Source organism: Xiphophorus hellerii, chromosome 10, assembly GCF_003331165.1.
Source record: "Xiphophorus hellerii strain 12219 chromosome 10, Xiphophorus_hellerii-4.1, whole genome shotgun sequence".
Lineage (NCBI taxonomy): Eukaryota > Metazoa > Chordata > Actinopteri > Cyprinodontiformes > Poeciliidae > Xiphophorus > Xiphophorus hellerii.
This window is the reverse complement of record NC_045681.1, coordinates 7,926,095-7,947,799: the sequence shown is the minus strand read 5'-3', so window position 1 is coordinate 7,947,799 and position 21,705 is coordinate 7,926,095. Positions and strand designations below refer to the sequence as shown.

The following is a 21,705-nucleotide window of genomic DNA, read 5'->3' as shown; positions in this document are numbered from 1 at the left end:
CACTTACACCCAGGTGGGTAGTTGTACCATATTCTTACCGTTTCTAGATGTTGGATTGAAAATATAAACAGCTAATTTGAATTTCTAATAGATTATCAGTTATATTGTATTATTGTATTGTAATATTCTAACTAACTTTATTTTTATTAGGACTGATTTCACAGCTGATAAATGTCTATACCCCTGCATAAAAAAACTGAGACCATAATGAATCATTTCAAAACCTTTTCCACCTTGAATGTGACATATCTTCAGTGTTGTTTGTTCAGAAATAGAACTAGAAAGTCACAAAACTATGGTTGCATTATTGTGGGCAACTTTGTGAAGGCAGTGTTCTGAAATGATCTATCATAACAGTTTCAAAAGGGTGCTTGAACTTTTTAAAACCTCTGTAAGTATGCTTAAAATCTACTAGGTCAGGAATATTTAATCTGAGTTAACAAATGTTGGCCATTCCTATAGTAAAAAAAAAAAAAAGTTAGCTATTAAATGAGTCATTACCCAGTGTATAATATGCACAGTGACCTGATTGTTCTCAGATGCTATTTAATAGACTCTAGCATCATGGGGACAGCTAAGCTTAGCTGAAAACAAATAACTGGAACACATAGTTCATGAATGGGGAGTTGGGTTGCCATCCTGCTGTAATGTAAATCTACACCCTAGTTTCAAATATTTTTGCAGCCTCTAACTGGTTTTCTTCCACGATTGCCGCCTACATTTAGAAAAATAAATCTCCTATTTTCTCATCATCCCTGAACCTGCTGAAGAAAGACATCTCACCACCATGATCCATCTATCACCATTACCATTAAGGGTGATGTGCAAAGTCAGCTTTCCACAACAAATAGCCAAAAGAATTAGTTCTAGGATGGGGAGTCAGGCTGCCGAGGCCTGACACAAACAAAACCGATGCGTATCGCGTAAACTGCGCAACCCCAGCCGCCTCATTACCAACTGAATGGCTGATGAGCTGTCAGGTAACAAGTCTTGAGGACGCATGTCAATTTCCTTTAATGTTCTCAGCAACTTGTTAAACATGAAAGTGGGTGGGTGACCGTATATAAGACACCCCTAATCTGCTCGGTGTGGAGGAATCTCGCTTGCCTCAGACTGACCGACATCATGCGCTCATTGGAAGCACTGGGCGTCGCGCTGCACGCATCGCTTCTGGTGTTGCTGGCACACGGTACCCATAAATCCAGAGATGGACTCATTATGAGGTCTCTGCAGCGGTACTCTCTGACGGAAAGATCCACGGGACACCACCTGCCAACCTATATGATGCATCTATACAGGAATTTCAGATCGAACTTCTCTGGGCCTTTGGATAACATGGAGCAGGACGCGGCGAAGCGAGCGGACACAGTGAAGAGCTTGATATCGAAAAGTAAGATCTGGTTTATTGCTTTGATTTAGATTAAATTAGACCAGTTTGAGCTGGGAAATTTACACTATTATAAACAAATAGGTGAAAATGTCTGCATGCATTTAATTTGTCTGGCCTCCTGTGGCACTTAAAGACCCTCTGAGATGTTAGGTTTTTTTCTTTTCTTCTTGCCAGACGACCTCAGAGGCTTCAATCCACATTCTCGCTCAGGGGGTGAATAACCAAGCAAGGATAAGCGTGTGAAAAGGCCGGTTTTCTTCTTAATTCTCAAAGCAAACCTCTTTTTTCTTTTTCTTTAAATAGGTGATGTTGATTTGGTACCTCGCCAGACATCCCCCTATACAAATCTCTTGTTAAGGTCAAATCAACAACTTCCCTTAGTTCTTTTTTCACACTTGGTCTGATTAGATTAGAACTCGGGATTTAATGGTGTGGCTCCAGAAGCCCAGCTGCTGAATCCAATTTCACAGCTCTACTATATTTGCTTGACTGAGGATATGCAAGGAGCCAGAGGACGAGCACGGACGTGCTAAATGATTGGTTTCAGCTGCTCGTTTGCTTTGAGTGGATTAATAGCAAACATGGATTGGACTTTTGATCAAGAGTCACATTCAATGGAGAGCAATGCAATTAAAATGGAAAGATTAAACATCTTTTCTTTTTTTGAAGGCCTTAATCTTGTAATCAGAGGTGTTCATTGGATCATACTGACTCTCAATACATAATATATACTTATTGAAAAATACATATTATATAACATAACAATATATAACAAATATTTCAGAATGAAATTCAATGTATTCAAATCTATTTATTGTAATTTAATTATACATCAAATAGTTGATAACTATAAAATACTGTGGAAAAATAGAAACAAACCCTAGGAAGGGATTGTGTTTTTTGTTTTAGAATACAAAATATTATACTTTTAAAATGCCATTTTGTTTTTGTTGAAAAATTAGGCAATGATAAATCATTTTAAAACTTATTCCACAAATAATGTAACGCCCACTTAGTACAATTCAAGTCAAAAGCAACAAATATAGGAAGGAGGCAGGAAAGCAATAAATAGTAGAACAAGGTGCATCGGTCCAGTGTGCACAGTCTTAAACTGATTGGTATTGTGACTGTTATATAGTATATTGTACTATTACATTAATATATGTTATCTTTCTTTCTTGATTTGCATAATATATGTTGTAATATATGTTAAACTAACTTTAAAATGATTTATTATGGTCAGTCCAGTCTTCTTTTTGAACCCAGAAAAATTTATGAAAAATTTTTTAATTATGTTTGCTTTCCTTGACATATTCAAAAAATTTTAAAAAACCCATTAGGAAATAACACAAAAGGCAGTTTTGTCTTGCACACTTCAAAATGTGTTTTTCAAACATCAACAATTCCTACTGGGAAATTTAAAGGTTTTCTCACCAATTGTAACCTCAAAATCCAAAATGGCTGCTGAATCTTTTCAATGTGGTGAAAAAAAATTATTTGCACTTTTAACTGTTTGTGTCTCATTAAATTAGCCACACAAGTAGCAATGCACAAACCATGTTGATTAATGTGTTTGAATTCATAAAATGTGATCAAAGAGACTGGTTTTTAAAGCTAATAGCAGTTAGCTATAAAACCGCAAAGTTGTTGTGTTGGCTGTTCTTCCCTTATTTGTTCAGTTTTTGTACATTTTTAAAATTACAGCCTTTTATCTCCTACTGATGCTAACTTACACATCTGATATTACATAAATGATTTTATATTCTGATCATAACATATGATAACTATGTTATCATACTTATTGTTTAAGTTAAGTTTAACTAGAAAGTTAAACTTACACTTAAGCAATAAATAACAAAGCAAACTTATTGCTTTGTTACTTTGTTGTTTTTCAGGTCTGACTTACAGACATGGACGTTGGGTGGCAACCTTTGACCTACACGTGTTACAGACTGACAAGCACATCCAGGCTGCAGAACTGAGAGTTCGACTTCCTCCACCACAAAATTCTCCCAACATCTCTGTGGAAGTGTATCACCTGCATCATGAGCCAGTGGGACTGCTCAATGAATCGTCACTGGTCACTTCGTCACACAGCTGGAAGGTGTACAACATGACAAGCCCCCTGTTGGGCTGGCTGAGGCAGAAAGCAGCTGCAAAAAGCCGAAGCAAAAGAATATCAAGGCGTATGAAAACCTTAGAGAAGAAGAGATGTCTCCCTATTCAGCCTGTTTTCGAGATGAGTGGTCAGGCCTTGCTGGTCGTCTTTTCCCACACAGGGTTTGATGAAAGCTCGAGGGCTAAAGCCAGTCTGTTGCATACAGCTGAGCAATCCAAGTTCTTGTCCCCTGCTGAAATCAAAAGGGTCTCCTGGCCGAAGAGGCGTAGGAGCAAACGGGGCCAGAGAGAACAAACAGCGAGAAGCCCGCAGGTGTTCATGAGAGGGGGCGAAAAATCCCTCTGCCACAGAGTGGACCTGCACATCGACTTCAATCAAATCGGCTGGGGTTCCTGGATCGTCTTTCCCAAAAGATACAATGCCTACCGATGTGAAGGTTCCTGTCCTGGTCCTTTGGGAGAGGGACTGAATCCAACAAATCATGCTTACATGCAGGTAAGTGGCACCACAGTTTTTTTTTCTTTTATCTACCACTGTTTGTTTTTTGCATTAAGACATTTTAAAAAGTTTGGTTTTGCTTGCTGAGCTACACAAATCAATATAAACTCAATCAGTTTACCCAAACCTAATCAATCTATTATTAGAAGTACATTCACAGTAAACTTGTTCTTTCACCAACTTGTCTGTGAAAATGAGATTACAACTAATCACTGACACATTGTAGCTGGTGATAGGCACCAGCCCCCTGTAACTTCACTTGGATAAGGAGATATTATAGACAGTGGGGTGGATTGTAGTAGAGTAGTTTCAATTCTCTTAAATGTTGCATTAAATGTAAACCTGAAAAGATGTGAACATAGAATATCTTTTTTGTAACTTCTTTTTACAATTTGCCATGTTAAAGCCAAAAATATGTATTGAAATTTATTGGGACTTTATGATATAGAACAGTACAGAAAAGCTCAAAACGCAAATGTGACAAACTAGTAAACAGTTCAAAGGTTGAATATTTTTGCATATTGTGTTTTGGGCCTCTGATCAAGTGCTAGAGAGAAAATCTATCTTGAGTAGGTTGTTTGCAAAAAATGTGTAAAAAAAAAAAAAAGTGAAGAAATTGTGGTTATGGAAATCATCTGCAAAATCTTAACTTGAACTCCCTATGCTGTGTTTTTCTCTAAGAGTCTCCTGAAACATTACCATCCCGAACGAGCGGTGCTACCGTGTTGCGCACCAATCAAAATGAGCCCTCTGAGCATGCTGTACTACGAGAACGGAGAGATGCTCCTTCGACACCACGAAGACATGATTGTGGATGAGTGCGGCTGCCAGTGAACACCACAGCCAAGGACTCAATTGGTTTGCAGAGTGGCAGGACGGCACAGACATGTTGTAAAGACACAAAACGATTCCTGGAAAACAAAAAAGAAAACACTTAGCCTTAGGGGAGGAAAAGCTCTTCGATATTTGTGACTGTGTACTGTTAAGACTGCATCTTATCCATCTTCGTAATTGTGACCTAAATTTATGATGTGGGTGCCAGTTTTTAAGGAGGACAATGTTATTTTAAGAAGTACTGAATGCATACTCTAAATGTTGTTTGTTATTACCTCACAACCTATCAGTAATGTAAATATGAAATTGCATTATTAAATATTCCTGCACTGCTTGTATTATTCGTTGCTGTTGCTGTAAATTAATGTATATTTATTGTAAATATTACAAATTTATTTATGTTGATTTTGTATTTTGAATAGGTTTTGTTTCGCTTATTAATATCAGACATATCTTTACAGTCTCATGATATAAAATGTTTCTGTGTAATTCAGTTTGATGCTTCTTTCTTTTTCTCTGAAAGTCAGCTTTTCTTTTTACGTACAAATACTTTTATTGTAGAAAGCCTTTAAAACATCACAAAGCAAAAACCAACCCAAGAGGACTGAGTTAAAAAAAAGTAGAGGGGCAGAATTTTGTTATTCGTTTTCTGCCCCTCTACAAAGTAAAGTGGCAGAAAACAAATAATGAATCACTAATAGATATTCATAGATAATCTGTTCAACTTTCTGATGATATTCAGTGTTTTAGATGCACCTGTACATCTTGCTCATATTAGTGTTTTATTTGGAGCGAATGTGCAAGCCACAGAAAGAGCTGACTCTCCAAACTGGATGTCTCTAGTTTTAGAGAGCTTCAGCCATCCACTGACTCACACTGAGTACATTCCAGCAGCCTGCAAAATGAACCATTGTATATTTGTGTGTATGAGAGGAGAATCCAGCAATCCTGTAAAGTAGATGTCATGACGCCAAACTAGAAATCTATTCTTTTACAGCCAGGGAACTCATTGTTTTCAAATCCTTTGAAAAGTAAACAAAGTGACAGGAAACTTGCTGGTAAACTGGCAGTAGTTGGCCTGGACTCAGAGGTAAGTCAACATTTCACTTTTTGATTTCACACAAAATGTGAAGAAAATAATCCAGAGTTTTGCATTTGTGTTTTTCAGTAATAAGAGTTACATTTTTAAAGTTAAACTTGTAACTTTTAAACTTTAAAGAATAAAAACGAATATAAGTTTTCAGATACTCATATGTGGAATAGTTAGCAGATTAAGGATAGCACGTTACCCTAAAATATTGACATGCGGTGAGGCGATGTACGAAACAAGACACACTAAAATACACTAAAAAAAAAAAAATCTGTTTTGTAAATTCCAAATATCTTTTTTGATATTCTCATCTGTGACTTGGGAAGCTTACATCCAGTGTAAAAGTGAAAATTATCGCCTGCATACTAATATTATTATCGTTTAAATTAAATTAATCATATTTAATAAAATTTGATTAATACAGAATTACAGGTTACAAAATACAGGCGAATAATATTCATAATATTTTTAAACAAATTAAAAAATTAAGTTTCACTTACTTTACTTTGTGCAGTTGCGTAAAAGTGCAGCGCAATATCGACACTCATGAACATCCTGGTTCATTAGCTGTTAGCTCTTAGCTTTAGCTCACAACTAAAACAGCTTCCGTTTATCTGCTTATATCACCTACTGAGAAAATTACTAACGCTCTAAGATCTTTGTAATAGTTTTTTTATAATAAACAGTCATTTATTCATGCCAACTAGCTTATTCTGTTGAGCTAAAAATATACCTGGCCGTAGCTAATGTTAGCCACCAGTGACAGCTGACAATTCCTGTTACACATACTGGCTGGTTGGTTGGGTGAGTAGCTTCCTATTTGTATTTTAGCCCTGAAATAATCTCTTTCAATAGATTGAATGCAGATCTATTTAAAAGAGCAGATTTGTGGTTGACATAAAGTGTTTGGATTATTAAACAAAGAAGAGAACTTAGTCTCTAGTGTGGCTAAAGTGCTGTATTTTTATGTGTGTCATAGAGATTTTGCAGTCACTGGTTGAAATTTTATGACCAGAAGTGCAAAGCAAACACCATGACAACACTGCTCAGGTGACTTTATGGTATTTATTGAGTAGTTAGTTGTGTATTTGAAAAGAACAAGCAGTGCAGAATCACGGGTATTGTTGCCTTAAAACCTAAAAGCAAAATAAAACACAAATCATTTTCAGAATTGTTACAAATACAAACACTTGGTTGCACTGAAATTCTCTGCTGTATATGCTGTAACTGAGGTTTACTGTGTGTGATCTCACTTCTGGTAGTCAGATAAATCTGTGACATGAGAAATTTGATATAGGTTTCTTCCATTTGAGTACAATATAATATACTGTACACTATATTGTAGAGAGTACTTTAAGAAGCCTCACAATATTTCTTTAGGTCTGATCATTGTATGCATTTTCATGTTCATCAATAATAACAAAGATATTGCTTCGGTCTTAAGATTGAATTGAAAATGGCAGAGGCAGTCGCAAATGTGGCCCGGAGGATTAATGCAACAGTAGAGGAAGGCAAAGACAGCCTGGGTAAGGCAAACCTTATGAATTCTCTGTCTCTTCTTTATTTTTCTCAACTTTTCAATTTGGAAACATGTTAGTGAATAACAGATTTGTTCTTGAAGCTATTTCTAGTTTTACCAATAGATGGAGGCAGAGGCTTGAGTTTAGTGTTCCTTAGATCGCATAGTGTCTTTACTGTTAGATATATAGTGTTTTTTATCTGTTAGTCCTTAATAATCTTTTGCTTATGTTCTCCTTCACTACAGACCTATCAAACTGCCAGCTCATTTCCTTCCCAGATGGTGTGTTCAAGGTCCTCAGGACTGTCTCAGAAAACATCAGCATTGTCACTTTAGCTGATAATAAAATGAAGGCCATTTCAAGCAAATTCTTTTCAACTTTTACCCAGCTCAGAGGTAGAGACAAACAAACATCACCCTGCTCTTTTTGTCATTTATACAGTATCAAAGATGAGGCTTTTGTTTTCATGTTGTTTGCACCACAAATGTCCACTAAAGGTTTTTACACTTTGGCAGAAATACAGACAACATCTCTCCATTTATTCGTATTTTGAAATGCCTTGTAGAACTTGACCTGCAGGGCAACATTTTCACCAAGCTGCCAGATGAGGTTGGAGAAATGGAACATTTGACCAGCATCAATTTAGCTAATAACAGCTTTTCCATCTTCCCTGAGAAGCTCACTGAAATAGCCACACTGGAGAGGATTGACCTTGAGGGCAACAGCATCACTGGTAATAACATGTTTAAGCATGTTGTGTGGAAAAAATGACTGTTCTTTTGCGGTATTGTTAATTTTAAACCTATTCTTTGTTTTCTAAAAATTTTCCCCAACAGAATTGCCTTTGGAAAAGTTGTCTGCCATGCCAGCTCTCAAGTGGCTCAATATAAAGTCAAATCCTTTGAGCTCCAGCATTCAGTCTGCTCTCCAATCTCCTTACAATTTTGAGATTTTATTAACAACAGAATAATGGAATATGTCACATATATTCTTACAGACTGTTTGTTGTGTGCCTTTAACTAATAAAGATGAATACATTTGAGAACCTTAAAGGGGCAGTATTATGTAAAATCAACTTTTTTGAGTTGTACATTATGTTATTCCCTCATCAAAAACATAACTGGAATGTTACTTTGATTCTTTCATGCATGTTGAGGAAACCGTTTCATCTCCCATGGCAGCCATTATGGGTGTAGAAACATTTGGTCTCACCAAGCTTCCTTTTCCATGGATCTCCTCCTCAGAGCAGTGGTTTCCAAGTCAGGCTTCCACCTCACAGAGCACCGCCACTCAGCTCCTCCAGTCTAGCAGCAGCAGAAATTAGCAAACCCTTGTTGGAACTGTGCATCTGCTGAGCTTATTATAAAAGCTACTTCTCAGTGAAATGCTGGTAAAAGCCTTCTTAAAGGCTTAATGGAGGAATGTTGTGATGGCAGGATGTCGGAAAGAGCAGGAGCTTCTTAAAGAGACAGAGGCCAATTTCAAGGTGTTAAATTGCAAAGTCAAATTTCTAAGTCATGTTTGATTAAAACAACTGATAGCAACATAATTATTTGATTGTGCTATAAATTAGCACTATGTCTCTGGAAAATAGATAATACTGCCCCTTTAAAAAATTTTCGAGATAGAATTGGGTTTCACGAGAAAAAGACACATCTATAAAGACGAGTTTTGAACTCTGCAACCTCTACTTTTGGAGAGTGTAGTGTCTGATCATACAGGAGGACTTTTTTGGAACTGTTCTATGGACTCCAGATGCATTAGCAGATACACTGCCGCCAAGACCTGCCTATATCTGGAACATAGATATGTGATAATGTTTACTTTGGGGAGTATAAGTTGGCCAGAACCCTATGAAAGGGGTGCTGTCCAGTGATTGGGCTAGTCGCTGGACATGATTATTCTTGGGCCAAGATTTCCTCGTGATTCGATGGTGCTGCAGTTTGTAATAAAACTTTGCTGTTCAACCAAAGTCCAGCCTGCAGAGTCTTATTCCTGAAGCATCATCACACCAGCATCTTGAAGACACTGACAGAATACACCACGAGCTCTGTCTTGATATGGAGGCTAACTCTTAGATTTGTAAAAACTTGGTTTTTGCTTATTTATTACATTTGTAATGTAAAAATACAACTTTATGAAATGATTATTTTTCTTATATTTGTGAATGTCACCTTTCTACTCTGATTGCACAAATGATTTTGGTGGCATCAGGCAATGAGGAGGCTTTCTTCAACATGAACAAGGAAGCTGGTCAGAGTTGATGTAAAGATGGGCAGAGAAAAATACATGACAATCCCAGGAGAAAACCTGTTAAATGTGGCAAAATACTTGGGACTGGGATAGAGGTTTAGTTTTCCATCAGGAAAACCTTGGAGACTTTAAAGTGACTAGATTTTACTTATTAAAATGTAGAGGTTTGGCATGTAATTTTCTTTCATTTCTCTAATTCTCTAGTGAGTAGCTGCTTGATAATGTGTTGCAAATTATTAAGCAGCTTTTTACAACCATCAATGTAAAAAGCTAGACTCAGGCTAGATGTCAATATTGTTAAATAATGCAACTGCATGGATGCTATTACTAAATGCACTTCATCGTTGTTCAGTATTTATTTTTGTAATTTATAAAAGGAATATCCCATAATGAAGCACTCACAGCAACAATTTCACAAACTATTGCAAAATGAATGCCGAGGAAAAAGTACATCTGCATTAACAGAATTTCACCACACGAATCACAGTTTACTTCATGCTACTTACACAGCAGTGAAGTCGAATAGTGTCTATATTACTATATGTAATGTTTATCTATTTAATAAATTAGATACATTTTAAGCAGAAAAACCTTTTGCGTAAGTGACTTACCTGGTAAAAAAAACTACTAGTCATTATACAGGGCTTATTTCAAGAAAAATTTGCTTTGTCCCCCATGAAGGTGTTTCACTAAAACTAAAAAGGTAAGAAGTCGCCGTGGTAACAGCACCTATTCCTGTCTTGTTAATCGGTTTATAGCTTACGCCAGTTGGCTCCATCTGTGTCTTTCTGTAAATAGTTATTAAGAGTCACAGCTTGAAAGAATGAAATGCATGGCAAACAGATTTCTGGCAAAGAAAGTTGAATCTTTGCTGTAATGTCTCAGAATGCACACGTCAGCCGTAGAGGAGGATTAACTCCTGATTATTATTCACAACTCTGACTCTCACAGTTAGATGGGTGCTGCACAATGACAGGCTTAAAAGCAGGACCATACAAAAAAATGTTTTATTGTAGCTTAGATATTTGGCTTTTGAACCTTTCATACAAGAACCCTCTTGCAGGTAACTGTGGGTGCTACTAATCATTGCGCATGTCCACTCCCCTGCCTCTGTGAAGCTGAAGCTGCTTAATCTTGCTGAACAAGTGGACAGAGCACAGAGGGAGAGATTTAAACCAACATGAGCTTTACCATCGAAGAGAGGGGGAGGCCGAATACCCAGGACTACAGAGTCTTTTTCAGTAAGCTTAGCTTTTTTGGTTTAATCTATTTCAACCTATAGATTAAACCAAACCTGTTTTTAACTTGAGCTTTATCTTTAAGAGCTGTGGAAAGATCCCTTTGTTTTTTTGTTTCTCACAAATATAAGAGCTAAATTTTTATTGCTCATTTTATAGAAAACGCAGACGGCAAATACATCTCTCCCTTTCATGACGTGCCCATTTATGCAAATGAAGCAGACGTGAGTATTGTGTTGGTTTAAAACCACCAAGTACTTTACTAACTTAAAGGGTACATAGTTACTGTCATATCAGCTAAAATCGTAGCAATAACTCAAGTTTTTTAGGAAAAAGTGGGTTTAATAACATGCAAAACATTTCTTTAAACCAAAAACTGCTTATATATGCAGTTTATTTCACTTTCCAAGTGATACATTTTCCCAAATAAACCCCAGTAGGACTTCATATATTTTAGATGCACATTTTTTTTAGGAAATGTTATGTAGGTTTGATATTATAATTGTCCCAATTAAAGTGAGAGATTTCATCTAGTTAACAAAATTGTTCTCACATTCCTTTACAGAACATTTTTCATGCCATTGTGGAAGTTCCAAGATGGACAAATGCAAAGATGGAGGTATATATTGCTTTATTTTTGTATAGTTTTTCCACTTTAGTTAACTTATTTATGTTTTCCCAGTTAACTGCTTTCCCAGGTATGTCCAATTCAGTTAAAATTAATCTAATTTAACTGAGCAATTGAGCTGAACAACTGCATATAGTTCAGCTCAATCCAAATTACAAATACTATATGCAATATAAAATAAATTCTTAGCATGTCTCTAATGCCAGTGACTGGGAGACAGAACATGAAGGAAACAGAAAATAAAATAGCACTGGCCCAGACTGGCTAATGACTTCATCTAGGAAAGAGACTATACTAAATATAAATGCTCTAATCCAGGAAAGCATTCTATGAGAAAGATAAATAATAAAAGCGTGCAAGTTATTAGCACCAAGCAAGAAAGACACACAATTGAACAAAGAATCACTGGGCAAGATATGCCTTCCGTGGGAAAGGAAAATAAGATTATACATAATTAATGGCAGGAATAGATTTGTAAATACCTGAATTCAGGTAAGAGATATAGCTAAAACCAGAGGCATTGAACCTGGGGAAAGAAAAACTGCATGCACAAAGTCAATGGCAATATAATCTCCATTCATGACTCTGTCCAGTAAAGAGGCAGAGCAAAACACCAGGCCAGACATATCTTCTATAGAAAGAAGGAACAAAAAGAAAAGTCATTGTTTATGCTTACTGGGACAATTATTACATTTTTTTAATTAATGCAGTCATTTGCTCTGTTTTTTTGCTCTTTGTGCTTATATTTTTCAGATAGCCACAAAGGATCCTCTTAATCCACTAAAGCAGGATTTGAAGAAGGGGAATCTTCGTTATGTAGCCAATGTGTTTCCTCACAAAGGCTATATCTGGAATTATGGGGCTATTCCACAGGCAAGCCTTTATCTACCTTCATGTATTTAAACAACAGAAAATCTGTTTCAATTTCCTGCATCTTTTTTGTCAGACATGGGAGGATCCTGGCCACAAGGACAGTGACACAGGATGCTGTGGAGACAACGATCCGATTGACATCTGTGACATTGGAAACAAGGTAGTGAAAGCTGCTGAAGAGGCTCATATAGATCCAATAGTTAGCAGCCTTTCTTAGAAATGTGAGTGGTACTTTCAGGTGTGCTCTCGGGGAGAAGTAATCAAAGTGAAGGTGTTGGGAACCCTGGCTTTGATCGATGAGGGTGAAACCGACTGGAAGGTCATTGTGATCAATACTGAGGACCCAGAAGCCGACGACTTTAACAGTAGGAGTAACCTGCTTTAGATATTTACTGTAATATAATACATATAGCACGTTTTCTCTTTTTTGATGGGTTGCAGATATTGATGATGTAAAGCGGCTTAAGCCGGGTTACCTGGAAGCTACTGTTGATTGGTTCAGACGATACAAGGTTCCTGATGGCAAACCTGAAAATCAGTTTGCTTTCAATGGCGACTTCAAAGACAGGGTATGCAGTTTAGCTTCTGTGTCTCACTCTGTTGAAGATAGCAGACAAGTAATTTGGAATTCTATGTTATGCTATGTTTGTATTTTTGGCTATTTGGCTGTCAATTTCTTGTAAGGTTTATAGAAGAGTCTTGTTTTTAGGACTTTGCAATACAAACTGTGAAGAGCACACATGAATTTTGGAAAGCACTGATATCTAAGAAGAGCAACGCTGGCGAGTTAAACTGGTAAATGCTTGTACTGTCATTTCATTTGTGTTCCTTAATGCAAACAGTAAATAATGTATTTTCTGTTATTACATATGTTGATACTGATTTGATTTCTTCCTCTGCGTTTACAAAGCATGAACACCAGTGTTTCTGACAGTCCCTTCTGCTGCTCTGCTACAGATGCTGAAGCTGTTGTTAAGTCTGTAAGTTCATCTAACTTTCCAATATCCCAGCTTAGAGAGTTATTACAGTTCCTTCCTTAAGCCTAGCAAAGATGACAAAAAGGCAGTGCATAGGTCAGAGTGCAAAATCAGAGGCTTATTATAAGTCGGCAAAGAAAAAGAAATATGACTGAAGAAGCTTTCCTTTCACTGCTTTGGGAGTAGAAGAGTGCCTTTTTTTCAGATGTAGCATTTATAATCCTTTCCAAAGTTTTATGAAATAAAAAATCCATTCCCATCTTTGTTTAATAGGCATGAAACATTTGCTGCTCCTTTAAAAGTATCCAGGAGACATAGATGTTTTCAGCTTCTTGAAAATGTCCCAGTAGTGGTCAGTGCCGCAGAGGGTGCTCTGGTCAGATAAAACTAGACCAACACTAAGCATTAAGGCCTATATACGAAGTACTATGTCGTGTGGAAAACAAATGACCCACAACACCACAAACACCCCAATGTCAACAGTAAAACATGGTGGTGGCAGCATCATGCTGTGGGAACGTTTTTTTTCATTCACTATCGAATGAGAAGTTTGTGAGAGTTGATGTGAAAATGGATGGAGCTGAATATAGTTTAAATTGATTGAGATGTGTAGTAGAGGTTTAATTGGAGAGAAAAGTTTGAGATTTTTCAAGTATGTATACTTTTGCAAGAAAACTGTATGCTAAAAAATCTCAGTTGAAAATTCAAATTTTTTAAAAATAACTTTCACAGGCATGTGCTTTTGGAACTGAGGAACCCATTCCAAACTCAGGTAGATGTTTGCTTTTTTTTTGGTGCAACAAAACTGTGTTATCGCCAATTTAAAATTCTCAGAGATTGTACTAATTGTGATTATGTTTTTGCTTTTTCAGTTGATAAATGGTTCTACTACGAAAAGTAAGAATGTGAACCCATGCCAGGAACTTGAAGAGAATCCTTCTTCCTCCATAAATTCATTATCAAGTTTGGAACATTAAATCTAAACTAACTTTGAAGCTCTTTGTTCCACCATGTTTTGTGAATGTTATTCCCAGCTGAGTAAAATTATATTCTTCTGAAACACCCTCATACTTCTTTCATTTTTGTGAACAACAGTCCTTGAAACAGACATGACAAATTCCCTAATAAACAACAGTATCTCTTTGTATATGTATTTATTTATATACCATGCTTATTTTGTAAGGTTATTGAAGTCTTGATGTGTTCTAATGCACTGAACATGGATCTAATGCCATAATTTTATAATAGAATTATAAAATTATTTTATAATAGAATTATAAAATTATGGGAGATATGGGAAAAGATATACGTCTATTCATTCAAAGGCTATATCCAAAATTTTTTTTTGCCAGTTTGTAATCTTTGAAGTCCTTATAAATTATTTTGTTGTTGTCGTTCCATTTCTATTAAATATGAAGGTTATATGATGTGACTGTAAAAGAGAAGACCCTGTGGAATGTGTTTACAGAAAGTTGTGGAGTAGTTTAAAGCATGGTTAGGTTGTAAAACAATTTCCCCGATGTTTAAACATATTAAGGGGAACTGTTCAATCCACTACTATACAGCAATTGCAAACCAAGACTCTGCTGATGGGATAAACCAGTAGATTTTTTATGAGCCAATAGTGAACTGTCAGATCTAAATACAAAACTTTCGGCAGATAACTAACTCTGCCCATCACAATGAACACCTAATTTCTTCAATGAAACATGGCGGTGAAAGCATCATGGTGTGGGGATTCTTTTCTTCAGTAGAGAGTATAAGAAACATCATGAGAGTTAATGGGACAATAGTTGTAAATGCTGGGTAATTTTGGAAGAAAGCCTTTTAGGAGTAACGTATCCCTTTCCTTTCACTTCACAATCCTTCCCTACTTTCTGTTTTCTGCCAACTAAACTTGGTATGATTATTTCGCAAAGGCATTGTAGCTAATTTGACTTGACTGCTTAAGAGAACAACAGATGCCATCACAGTAATGTGTTTGTTTTACTAGAGTGTAAAAATGATTGTATGTATATTATTACACAACACAACTTAAATAATTTACTTGTAAAATTGGCCCAATAACCCAAAAACCATTTCCACTTCATCCTAAGTAAAATATTTATTTACTTTCCATATGTAGAACTATTCTAAAAATGAACTCTTTGAGTTTGTTTTTTCCCCATTGAACAAAAGGGGGCGCTGTGACAAATGTAACGGGAAACCCTGTTGCCGTTCTTAAAACACGAATAAGAAAAGGAGCCTCTCTGATTGACTGTTTCCAAGGAGACCGCTGACACTGCCGAGAACTGGGATAAGGCTCGGTACTCTAGGAAGGTACGCTTGTTTTATTTATGTAGTTTAGTGTGATGAATTATGCTAATACTGACAATTAGTTCGCTATTAGTATCTTATCTGTCAGTGTGTCGTCACGTACATAAAAGGCTTTATGCAGGCTACCATGTTAACGCTAACCTACATAAATTCAGCCCTACAAGTACCATATTACAAGCAGAACATGTAAAGACCTATTCGTAGTAGTTCATGAATTTCTTTTGTTATTTTAACAAGTTAGAGATTAGTCGCTGTTAGCCTCCCACTACACCTGCATGTGGACAGTGTTTTGTCAAAGGCATACCTTGAGATAAACACATCTGTGTTATTTTACGGTATGCACCAATTTGATAGAGCTCTTAATATCAATACAGGCCACAAGACATATTCTGTGATCAACGTCATGCATTTTGAACCAAAAACGTTTTACATGCAGTGCAAATAAGGTGTTCTCATTCATACAGGCACCATCAGAATGTCGTTTTTGTTTGACTGGATCTACAGAGGAATTAGCAGTGTTTTACAGTTTTTAGGTGAGTACCTTCCCTTTTTTTTTCCCAACTTCTGGGAACACAGCAACTGAATTACAGAGAAATAAATCATTCATCACCCAATCATTAATGATTGGATAATTTTATGATGATGGTTTTTGCAGTTTATTTTATTTAAGGGTATAAGAGTAAACAGGACTGAACACAAATCTACACCACACTGAGTTCTTCAAATTTAAAACCATCATTTTTCTCCCATTTTTTGTCTACCACATCAAATCCTAATAAATCCAGTTTGTGGGCTTAACAGGACAAATTGTGGTACTGGATGCTCATATTTGTTCAAAGGTTGTTGCTCAAGTTGTAACATAGTTGGTATTAGGCCCAAATATCTTTACAATTCTTATGCATCATCGATTTGTGAGCACAACGCAAACTGCAGTAACATATGTTCCTTTTAAGAAGCATAAAGTTAGTAACAAATCTTTTTTTTGTGGCCCCATTTTAGGTTTGTATAGAAAGACCGGGAAGCTGGTATTCTTGGGTCTAGATAATGCTGGTAAAACAACACTCCTGCACATGTTGAAAGATGACAGACTTGGACAGCACGTACCAACACTTCATCCAAGTAAGGACATGATTTGAGGGCAGTGTGCCATATAAGGCTGACCCGATGCTTCTTTTTTCCTATTTTGCTAGTTTGGTCTTTTGTGTCTAAAATCTGTTAATATTGTACAATTATTAAATGCACATAAGTGTTCCTTTTTGAAATACAAATTGTGGTCACTGTCAAGAAGAAGGAACATCATACCACAGAATTATATCTCAGGATTTTTATGAATAGGTTATCAAAATAAAAGCAATTTCAATAGTTAGTTGACATATTTCATTGCTGTTTTGAAATCTAATAATGGCCATTTCTCTACTTTGCATATTTTGCCAAATAGGAAAAACTAAATCTTTGCTTAGAACAAACACCTTATTATTTTGTAATCAAACAACTTATAACTTTACTGTGGCTGTAGGATTTTTTTTCCTCATGGTCTCTATTGTTATGTGAGTCATGGTCATTTATTTCCTTTTTAATTTGATGTGTGTTTCATTGTCTTCAAACAGCCTCAGAGGAGCTGACAATTGGTGGGATGACATTTACGACATTTGATTTGGGAGGACATGTACAAGGTGAGCTCTAAGCCAAAACACTTATTTTTCTATTCTGCAGTCAGGACATTATAGATCAGTATTGTGATTTCTATATCTCAAAGACATGTATGGATGTTCGTCATCATTATTATTAGACAGCGTCAAAGTGCATTACTGAAGGAAAAACAAGATCATCAGTGGAAATGTAGCTCTCAGGTCTCATCAGGTATAGAAAGCTACTCACTTAGTGTTTTCACTACACAAACCAAGGCAATATTTTTTTATGTTAAAAAAGGTTTCTTAAAAGGCTTGACAGTTTCTGCAGTACTTATTGCCACCACTTGGTGTCTCTGCATGCCCTAAAATCCTCTATTTTTATGTAGTAGCATCTCCAGCATAGTGGGCTAATGTTTGTGCCTTGATTAGACCTTTACAATAAACAACAAACATTTTTTTGTATTTTTTTTTTGAGAAAAAAAACTATTAGTAATTTTAAGTCCCAGCAAGTATCCAACCATTTTAGTCAAGTCAAGTTTATTTGTATAGCACATTTCAGCAACAAGGCAGTTCAAAGTGCTTTACATCATAAAACATCAGATAGTGAGGCATAATTAGCCAGATCAGCTGTCTAATTATGGTTAACTGCTATGTGTGGAGGTAAGACTATGGTGGTTCGTGGATGATGTTGTGGTGCTGCTTTTCTTCACCAGGAATATGGAAAGCTGGTTAGAGCTGATGTTAAGATGGATGGAGTTAAGTACAGGGACAATCGTGAAAGAAAATATTTTAGATGTTGCAGAAGGCAAGACTGGGCAGGATGCCCACCTTCCAGTAGGACAACAACTCTAAATATACAGCCAGAGCTATAAAGGAAGGGCTTAAATGAAAATATATTTTTCTTTTCGACTGGCCAAAAGAGCTATTTATTTTGATGAACACTTTTCAGATCGCAAACTTTAGAGTGGCAATCATGAGAGCGCCACTCGAAGGAATAAGAATTATTTTTCAGAAGTGTTAAAAGATGAACTCTCTTTGTGACAGATAGTTAATTTCACTTTTGCGTTGAATTGCTGCAACGACAGTCAAATTAAAAAGAATTTCTTCTTCATTTGCAGCTCGCAGAGTTTGGAAGAACTACCTGCCAGCTGTGAATGGCATTGTCTTTCTTGTCGACGCTGCTGATCATGAAAGACTTGCAGAATCAAAGACTGAGCTTGATGTAAGTTCAAACATGGCGGCTCCAGGATGTTTCTGTCAATTTGAATTAAAACTAATAACCACACTGCTGATGTTGTGGTCCTCTAGGCTCTCCTTTCAGATGAAACCATAGCCAGCGTCCCAGTGTTGGTGTTGGGGAACAAAATTGACCGTCCGGAGGCCATCAGTGAAGGAGCACTGAGAGGAGCTTTTTGTCTTGATGGTCAGGTCACAGGAAAGGTAGGCATATGCTAAGAGTCTCATTACCTTTGAATCATCACATCCATTTATCCTAATTCTTATCAACAGGGAAACATTTCTGTGAAAGAGCAGAACGTTCGCCCGCTGGAGATTTTCATGTGCAGCGTTTTGAAGAAACAAGGCTACGGGGAAGGCTTTAGATGGTTGTCGCAATACATCGACTGACACAAAGGAAAAATCAGAGAGGATCTAACTGACACGTTCACATGAAACTTGATGAAGACTATCAAGAAGCGACAATTGTAATCATATTTTAATCAAATTTTCACATTTTAAAACATTAACTTTCATCATTTAAATGTCTCTATGCAAACAAAGAACTGGTTTATTAATGTGAGAAAGTTGCACAGCATGTTTAATACCTAATTATAACATATGAAGAGCCAGATAAGCTGCAGGAGTGTAGATTTGTGTTCCACTCTCCTGAATTATTTATTGTTTAAAACATCAGCTACTTGATTTTATATTTATTAATAGGTGTGTGATGAAGCCTAAAGTCTCGCTTATATTGCGCTGAGTGGCTTAAAGCCTGTCTGATTTCTAACAGAGATAGCAGGGATTTAGATTAGATTTTTGGAACCGTTCCATGAACAAATAAAGAAATACAGAGGATTAATATTGATCTGAATTAATCTGATGATACGCAACCTCTACCTCCAAAGCATAAAGCCAAATATGTATGGTAATTTCCTGGGGATTAACAAGGCGATAGATTGGGGTTCAGCGAAAATATCATCTTTGCTGAGCACTAAACCAGAATGACACCAAATCCCCTTAACAAACCAAAAAGGTAAGGGCACGCCTGATATATTCAAGTTAAACATCTCATTAATGGCAGACGTTTGAATTTATTCTGCCATTTATTAAGGTTTTATTTCTCCAATATGTTGCTCAGAGACAATAGCATAGGTACAAGATCTATTCTAAGAATATCAGTTGCACTTTTTGGTTGCAGAAGTCTTTAAATGGGTTTTAAACGTTCCCACAGAGATTAGCCAGAATAGCTTCCTATATAAAAATACATCAGTGATATTTTTGCCTTAGTCTTAAAAAGGTTATAAAGGGGGTTATAAAGTGTTGCAAAATAAAGTGTTGTCAAATGATGCATTCTGTTCAATGAATGTGATATTAATATAAATCGCAGTGACGCGCAAAATCTAAAGAGCAAAGTTCAAAAGAAGCATCTCTGCATTTATTAAATGTTGCCTGACCAAATTTCTATTCGTTTAGTAATTTGAAGACAAAATCCAGCATTCTGTCTACAGCACAATGATAGTAATAATGGCTTTCTTTTTACATGTGCAAAAGCAATAAAGCAAAAAAAAAAAAAAAAAAAAAAAAGCCAGATGCATTAAAACATGTTTACTGAATGTTCAATATGCGCCCTATCATCCAGACAAGTATTTGTAGGAAGGTAGTCTTTTACCATAGTCCCCCACTTGGGCAGAAGTACCAACATTATTTTAAATTTGGCAATGAGTTTCAGAAAAAAAAACATTAGGTTTTCTTTACACAAAGAACTGGCTTTAAGCCAAATATTAATACCTGTAGCAGCTAGAAGACAATTTGAAGCTCACCATCTGTTTGTCTCAGAGTAGATCCAAATAAAAATCCAACATAAAGGTGAACTTTAGCTGTAGACATAGTCTTCCCAATGTTATTAACAAATATGGAAAATGAGATGGGGCCTAAAACTTAACCCTGGAGTTCCCCTTTCAGTGTCTTTAGAAAACTGGACTCATGTTCATCTCTTATACCCGAAAGGTAACTTCTAAGCCCAATCACTCAAACCAGTATTAGTGTCATGAGTAATGAGCATAGTACCATTAATGTGTAGCTTGCAATTAATGTCTTGGAGAAATTATTTATTTATTTTTATTATTATTTATTTATTTATTGAGAATGAATAAATGATGGCAGTAATAATGATTTCCTCTAAAAATATAAGGAAGTAATAAAGAAGAATAGCCAGCGGTAATATAGCATCCAGACGAGTGTACTCCTCTGGATGTGAAAATCAAAGACTGTAATTAGTTCTCCGCCTGTTCGTCTTTTCAATTTGTTAGTATTAAGTGTGGCATTAAATGCAGCCTCCCCATTCTGCCACTTCCTGTTAGTTATGGTCTTTCTTTAATTAAGCTCTGATTTAAGTCCAATTTAAAGAGGCGAAAATTTAAACAAGAGCTGAAAATTAATGGTTAGTAATATTTTGATGTCTAATTAGTATTTAGCTTTAAGTGCTTCTAATGTACTTTTTGATTATCTGAAAAGATATGAGAGTGCACTTTAGGAGATTAATAAAAATGTCGGTTGTGGTCCGTTTCTAAAAGTATCATTTTGTCTGTGTTTTCCATTGATAGGAAGGTTTCAGTTTTTGTCTTTAAAAACCTAAAGGACGAATATTATGTGACATTTGAATATAACAGATTTCTGCATCTTTTATTAACAGGGTAAACTTTTAATAAAAGTTTACCTTGTTTATCATTATTACACCAAAAAATTTGGTGTAATAATGATGCAAATAAGAAATGAATCATTTATTCATATTTTCTACAGGTTAAAATGTGTTTGCTTCCATCTGTTTTTCATTTCAAAACCTTACTCTACCAGTTGCTGAACTTCCATAAATTATGTAAAATACAGATATAAATTCTTGTACAGTTGCCACCTTTGAGCAGGCACTACAAAGGGAGAATGTTGTTTGTATTATAATAAATATTTTTGAGGGGGAAAAAAAGGATGTTCAGTGAATTTAAAGTGAAGTTGCATCCAGCAGAATAAGATAGAAGTCTAGTTCATGTAAGTAATTTAAATAATAATAAAATTAGATTTTTATATCCAAAGAGTTTGTTGTGATTTTATATTCTGTCTTATTGA

General features: G+C 36.0%; 4 protein-coding genes across 5 annotated transcripts; all 4 read left to right on the top strand.

Annotated features, from left to right (window-relative positions):
• The first annotated feature begins 1,124 nt into the window (after positions 1-1,124).
• Positions 1,125-5,283, top strand: ndr2 (nodal-related 2). Its single transcript, XM_032575086.1, has 3 exons — positions 1,125-1,390; positions 3,286-4,004; positions 4,689-5,283. Exons 1-3 carry the CDS (start codon positions 1,126-1,128, stop codon positions 4,839-4,841), a joined length of 1,137 nt encoding a protein of 378 aa, XP_032430977.1. The 5' UTR covers position 1,125; the 3' UTR covers positions 4,842-5,283.
• A 1,221-nt stretch (positions 5,284-6,504) lies between these two features.
• lrrc20 (leucine rich repeat containing 20) lies at positions 6,505-9,423 on the top strand. 2 transcript variants are annotated; one of them, XM_032575089.1, is made up of 6 exons: positions 6,505-6,735; positions 6,911-6,981; positions 7,376-7,457; positions 7,697-7,846; positions 8,017-8,184; positions 8,288-9,423. In XM_032575089.1, exons 3-6 carry the CDS (start codon positions 7,388-7,390, stop codon positions 8,419-8,421), a joined length of 522 nt encoding a protein of 173 aa, XP_032430980.1. In that variant the 5' UTR covers positions 6,505-6,735; positions 6,911-6,981; positions 7,376-7,387; the 3' UTR covers positions 8,422-9,423. The 2 variants fall into 2 exon arrangements, with proteins under 2 accessions (XP_032430980.1, XP_032430979.1); XM_032575088.1 differs by lacking the exon at positions 6,911-6,981 and having other exon boundaries at positions 6,506-6,735.
• A 115-nt stretch (positions 9,424-9,538) lies between these two features.
• On the top strand, positions 9,539-14,565 carry ppa1a (inorganic pyrophosphatase 1a). Its single transcript, XM_032575087.1, has 11 exons — positions 9,539-10,945; positions 11,102-11,166; positions 11,508-11,561; positions 12,324-12,443; positions 12,517-12,603; positions 12,682-12,808; positions 12,885-13,012; positions 13,153-13,238; positions 13,354-13,423; positions 14,153-14,192; positions 14,293-14,565. Exons 1-11 carry the CDS (start codon positions 10,885-10,887, stop codon positions 14,319-14,321), a joined length of 867 nt encoding a protein of 288 aa, XP_032430978.1. The 5' UTR covers positions 9,539-10,884; the 3' UTR covers positions 14,322-14,565.
• Positions 14,566-15,641: 1,076 nt separating this feature from the next.
• On the top strand, positions 15,642-21,665 carry sar1aa (secretion associated, Ras related GTPase 1Aa). The gene is made up of 7 exons (XM_032574369.1): positions 15,642-15,739; positions 16,201-16,269; positions 16,736-16,855; positions 17,344-17,409; positions 18,486-18,589; positions 18,676-18,807; positions 18,877-21,665. Exons 2-7 carry the CDS (start codon positions 16,212-16,214, stop codon positions 18,991-18,993), a joined length of 597 nt encoding a protein of 198 aa, XP_032430260.1. The 5' UTR covers positions 15,642-15,739; positions 16,201-16,211; the 3' UTR covers positions 18,994-21,665.
• The last annotated feature ends 40 nt before the right edge of the window (positions 21,666-21,705 follow it).